The sequence below is a fragment of the Coenobita brevimanus genome, chromosome 54 (assembly GCF_032717465.1).
Source record: "Coenobita brevimanus isolate Jiangsu-jjx chromosome 54, ASM3271746v2, whole genome shotgun sequence".
Taxonomy (NCBI): Eukaryota; Metazoa; Arthropoda; class Malacostraca; order Decapoda; family Coenobitidae; genus Coenobita; species Coenobita brevimanus.
The window spans coordinates 9,546,191-9,552,190 of record NC_137007.1 but is presented as its reverse complement, the minus strand read 5'-3'; the positions used below and the strand labels follow the sequence as shown (position 1 = coordinate 9,552,190).

The following is a 6,000-nucleotide window of genomic DNA, read 5'->3' as shown; positions in this document are numbered from 1 at the left end:
ATTGTAAAATAATGAATAATCGTCTGTATGGCATGTAGAAAGATAAATATGTCTATCCCAGTTGTTTCTTTATGAGATAGTGTGTAAAAGTGCATCTTTATCGAAAGACAGTCTTGAACAAGGTGGATATTTTAGCTCTTTATTAAATTTGTTATACAGAGAACTGGTTATTGCCAATGGATACGTGATAGATATCGATATTCTGTCGTCTCCCACAACAATGCCGAATTCAGTAGGACTGCACCCAGGAGAACAGTATTCCCGTTTGGTAAGTACAAGGCTTAATAAATGGATTAAAATATAGGGACAGCTACACGATAATTTCATATTTCCAGTTTGATTTTAGTGTTGACATATATATATATATATATATATATATATATATATATATATTTCATTCATTCATTGCCAGACGCCATGTATCCCAAACGGGGTGGCCAACGGCTTAGAGTTAATTGATTTACAGGGAGGGGCACTAATCCTCCACCAACCCCACTTGACACATATATATATATATATATATATATTTAGCCTATATAGTGGGCTTTTTAAAAATGTTTTAACCGTAAATAATGCACATTCATAAGTCCAGTAGTTGGTTACAATTCGGTGCTTGATACTGTGTAGTATGTTGATTTGGTGAGATATTCGTTTTTTTTTTTTTTTTTTGCAATCACAGTGTTATTTTACTATTTTTTTATATGGTTGACTCATGTCTGATGTAAGCCACATAAATACAGTATTTGCCTTATGATCACTTCTGCCCGGTGCTCTTATTGCGGAATTCATCTTTGGCAAATTTTTTGCTTGATGCATTTTACTCTGCATGCAGTTAGGTGGGTTGAAATCACCAGGGGGGGGGTTGGGGGGATGTGTCTCTCCAGTACTCAGGTTTCAGCATCTCCGCTATGCATGATGTTTGAAATTGCATACACTTGAGTTTGTCTGATCCATTGACATATCCAGTTGGCAGGATTGGCAGTGAACATGCTGTTGCAGGTGTTCAGGTGACTTACTGTATATATGGTACCCGTGTCACAGTGGGATCTCCCAGTGTGCTGGATTGCAATTTGTAAAACACCTAATGTGCAAACTTGACTCAAGAAAAAAAATATTTTTTTTATTATGTAAAATGTGATTCTACAATGCAAATCCATTGTCTGGAAGCAAGGGAAAAATGGTGTTCCCTCTCAAAATGGTACCTTCCAAAACCACCACCAGATGGCAGATCAGTTTTCTGCCCATTCCATCCCATGGCATCCCTCAAGTCAAGTCTTATGACTCTCAGTCTGTGTTTACTTGCACCATGCTCGCATATTGTGATGGTTTTTCCGTTGTTTCCTCACGATGTACCGTAGTGCTGCCTACCGGTACCGTATTTCTTCATTCACCTTGATCATTCTTTTTCAGTGCCTGCCCTCCTCTTTTCCTATTTCCTCCATCTTTCCTGTCACTTTTTATTACCAGTACTCTTTTTTTTTTTCCTTTTCAGGTGGTTTTACATCAAATGACAGGCCTAATGATTTCTTGTAAGCCAGGAAACCATTTACAGTGCTGGATGGTAACCCTATAGGCTAACCAAGTGAGGTGGCAGAGGGTTTGTGTCCCTCCCTGTAAAACAATCAACTCAGGATCAGATGGCCACCCCTTCTGGGATTACGTCATCTGGCTATAGATAAATAGACAAGACCCACTCTTGTTCACCTGTTACATCATGGTCCCACTGGTTGATTCCAAGAATAAGAGGATCACTTTGGAGCTGAAAATGAAGGTTATAGAGTTGATTAAGCAAGGTAAAAGGACCTCTGACACTGGACATGAATTTGGCTTAGGTGAATCAACATTGAGGAGCATTGTCAAGAGCAGGGAGCATATTGTATTTTATGAACCATCAAATTCTTTTGGAGGCCACAAGTGGACAGATGCAGTAAGGTTGCTAATCCTGCAATTATACAACTGTAGCACTACCTGACACACTGCATTCACAACTCTATATCTTTCTTTGAGCAGAAGTCTTTCTTAAAATGATAGTCCTTAATGGGGAGGTGTAGTACTGTAAATGACAAGGATAGGGTGAGTTGTCGACCATATAGTGGTACATTTATTTCCATTGATTCAGTGGTTTCTAGTACTGGTATGTGAAATTTCCATTATGCATTACCTTATGTCGACCATATTCTCGCATATTGGGAGGCCCCACTGTACCCCAAAATAGATACTGGTATACATATATCTTGTCTGTTCTCTTCAGTTTTTGTCTCAAATAAGGTACTGGTATTAACACTTTGTGGTGTTCAAAGTTGGGTCTGGTTAGTACTTGGATGGGTGACCGCCTGGGAACACCAGATGCTGTTGGCATCCCTACGTGTCAAGTGGGGTTGGTGGAGGATTAGTGCCCCTCCCTGTAAAACAATTAACTCTAAGCCCTTGACCACCCCGTTTGGGATACATGGCGTCTGGCAATGGATGGATGGATGGTGTTCAAAGTACTAAAATTATTTTCCTTGAGAACCTGCAGCTTGAAGCTCTGCATAGTGGTCATCATATTCAATTGTAGTTCAATGTGTTGAGAAATTTCAGACCAACTGATCAGCTTGGAACTATATATACTTTTGATTGGGTAAAAATCCTATACAGCCCCTACTGATAATGCAATGTTGTATATTCTTCTGAAATTACCAGTTTTTGTCTCTGAGATGTGCCACCCAGTAAAGGCTATATGAACTTACTGTACTGGTAGGCTACATTACTAATCACTGTACTGACCGGGATTTAAACACAGATCCTCACACTCCAGGTGTGCGCACATTACACTTGAGTTGCAGAGAGGATCCCCTACATTGCCTCTGGGAATGTAGGCTTATATAGACCCCATTACAACCCCTCCTCCATACCTGTTAATTTATATGTCCATCTGTCTATCGCCAGAAGTAAGGGGTGGCTACAAACAAATTGTCTCCATGTCACCCTGTTCCCTCTCATTTCACTGCCCTGCTTCCAGCTCACACCCCCTGTCTCATATACCTCTCCACTCCATCCCTCCTCATCCTTGGCCTCCACCTCACTCACATACACTCTCCTTGTCAGTCTCTCACTCTCCAACCTCTCCACATGACCAAACCACCTCAATGTGTTTCTCCTAATGCTTCCTGTCACATCCACATCCACACCACAATGCTCCTTCACTTCCTCATTTGTCATTCTGTCTCTCCATGTGACACCACATGATCCTCTCAAATAACTCATTTCCACTGATCTCACTCTTGACTTCTGCCCCTCCAACAAGGTCCAAGTTTCACTTCCATATGTTAGAGTTGGTATCACAATACCATCATGTGGTAGCTAACTTTTTCACTTCGGTGCTCACTTCCTTGTTTCTTATCACTACTTTCAAGGAACCAGCAACCTCTCTTCCTTGTTGTACCCTTTCAAGCACTTCACCCTCTAAATTTCCATCCTTACTCATCACACTACCCAAATGCCGTACTTAAACACACTCACATTTCCCATTTCCTCCTCATCCAACCTCACTGTACATTCACTGACCTTACTTCTCTCAAAGACCATAACTTTACTCTTTCCTACATTCATGTTTAGATTCCGTTTCTTACACACTCTCTCAAACTCATCCACCAAGCCTTGTAGCTCCCCTTTGTCTTCACTTATCAACACAGTATCATCTGCAAGCAACAGCACAGGGCATTTCCAAACACTGCCTTCTCTCATTAGGGTCACTCCAACATCCGCTGCCCTACCTTGTATCTCTTTTATAACCCCATCCATATACAGATTGAACACCCATGGAGACATGACACATCCCTGTTTCAATCCAACCTTCAAATAGAAAAATTCTCTCAGTTCACCACCCACACACACTCCAGCCTTAGCACCCTCATACCTTTGGTACTCTTCATGACATTCAACAGCTTCCCATCTACCGGGTACCGGTACTCCATATATTCTTAATACTTTCCACAATCCTTGTCTGTCCACCCTGTCGTCTGCTTTCTCCAAATCCATGAAGGCCACATACAACTTCTTTCCCTTCTCTAGAAACTTTTTCACTAAAAATCTAAGAATGAATATCTGATCTAAACAACCTCTTCCCTTCCTAAAACCTCCCTGTTCTTCAACTAATTCGTCTGTTATTTCTCTAACCATCAACACGCGCTGCAGCCTTAGCACCCCCATACATACTCTTCACGGCATTCAGCAACTTTCCATCTACTCCATATATTCTTAATATTTTCCACAATCCTTGTCTATCTACCCTGTCATATGCCTTCTTCAAATCCATGAAGGCTGTATACAACTTCTTTCCCTTCTCTAGAAATTTTTCCACTAAAGATCTAAGAATGAATATCTGATCTACACAACCTCTTCACCTCCTAGAACCTTCCTGTTCTTCAACTAATACCTTTATTATTTCCCTAACTCTGTCAATAAGTATCCTACCATATACGGTACTTTTTCTATTACACTAAGAAGACAAATGCCCCTATGATTACCACACACTTCTTTTTCCACTTTTCCTTTGTCTATCTATTTATCTATAGCCCAACGCCCTAATCCCGCAAAGGGTGGCTGCAGACAAAACGCCTCCAAGTCACTCTGTCACCCACCATTTGACTCCCCTCCCCCCAACTCACCCCCCCCTCCCTCATATACCTCTCAACTCCATCCCTCCACCTCATCCTCGGTCTACCCCTCCCTCTCCCTCCCTCCACCTCACCTACATACACCCTCTTAGTCAGTCTTTCATTCTCCATTCTCTCCACATGTCCAAACCACCTCAGTGTATTTCTCCTAATCTTTTCAACCACATCCACATCTACCCCACAACGTTCCTTCACTTCTTCATTTGTCAACCTGTCCCTCCACGTCACTCCACATGCTCCTCTCAAGTAACTCATTTCCACTGCTCTTACTCTTGACTTGTTCCCCTCTTGCAAGGTCCACGCCTCGCTTCCATACGTCAGGGTAGGGATCACAATACCATCATGCAGTGACTTCTTAACTTCCATACTCACCTCCCTATTTCTCATCACTGCTTTCAGTGTACCAACAACCTTTCTTCCCTGCTGTACCCTTTCACGTACTTCATCCCCCAAAGTTCCATCCTTACTCATCACACTACCCAAGTACCTGAATGCACTCACATTCTCCATATCCTCACCATCTAACCTCACTGCACACTCTGTGACTTCATTCCTCTCAAACACCATAACTTTACTTTTGTTTACATTAACTTTCAGCTTCCTCCTCCTACACACTGTCCCAAATTCATTCACCAAACCTTGCAACTCCCATTCATCTTCACTCAACAATACTGTATCATCAGCAAACAGGGGAATAATTACACTCAATCCTCGTAAATCGCGGCAATTTGGGTCTGGACCACTGCTGCGATTTACAAATTCCGTGGTTTATAAATAATACCAGGTAACTCTTATTTGAAAAATGAATTTGGGTCTGGACTTTGGCCAACCACCCCCCACAGCACCCTACCTACACCTATCTAGGCACCATCAAACACAAACATACAAATTTAGGAATATTCAGTGCATGTTCAGTATTTAATAGAAATAAACAATGTTAAGGGATCTCACCTTAATCCTATGATGATATTGCTTAAGGGAATGGAGTAGGGTGGTGTTGGGAAGAACTTAGAACCTCTCAGCATGAGGTGGGGGTGCTCCCTTCTCAACACGACAAATGAGCTCCAAACGTTGACTGTACGACAACGGCGGCTGTTTCTTGATGCCACTAGAGCGCTTCATCGGGGGTTCGGGAGCGGCCATGGAAGGTAGGAGACGGGGGGGAAGGTGCACAAAAAAAGGTAGGTAGCTCTCGTACTCCACGGCGATGGTCTGTAGTGTGCGGACTGGCGGGAAGAGGAACAACAACGTGTTGGCATTAGTATGCACACTTGCCACCAGGGACAGGTGGTGATTGGTTGTTGGGTCGCGAGTTTCAAATTGAATGCCATGGTTTACGATT

General features: G+C 42.3%; 1 protein-coding gene across 1 annotated transcript in view; it reads left to right on the top strand.

Moving 5' to 3' along the window:
* Positions 1 to 220: 220 nt before the first annotated feature.
* LOC145400999 (putative sodium-coupled neutral amino acid transporter 12) overlaps positions 221 to 6,000 on the top strand; it is a 406,122-nt gene continuing 400,342 nt past the window's right edge. Inside the window, exon 1 of the mRNA XM_080273357.1 lies at positions 221 to 268. Coding sequence (XP_080129483.1) covers positions 221 to 268 — 48 coding nt within the window. The remainder of the gene's footprint in view (positions 269 to 6,000) is intronic.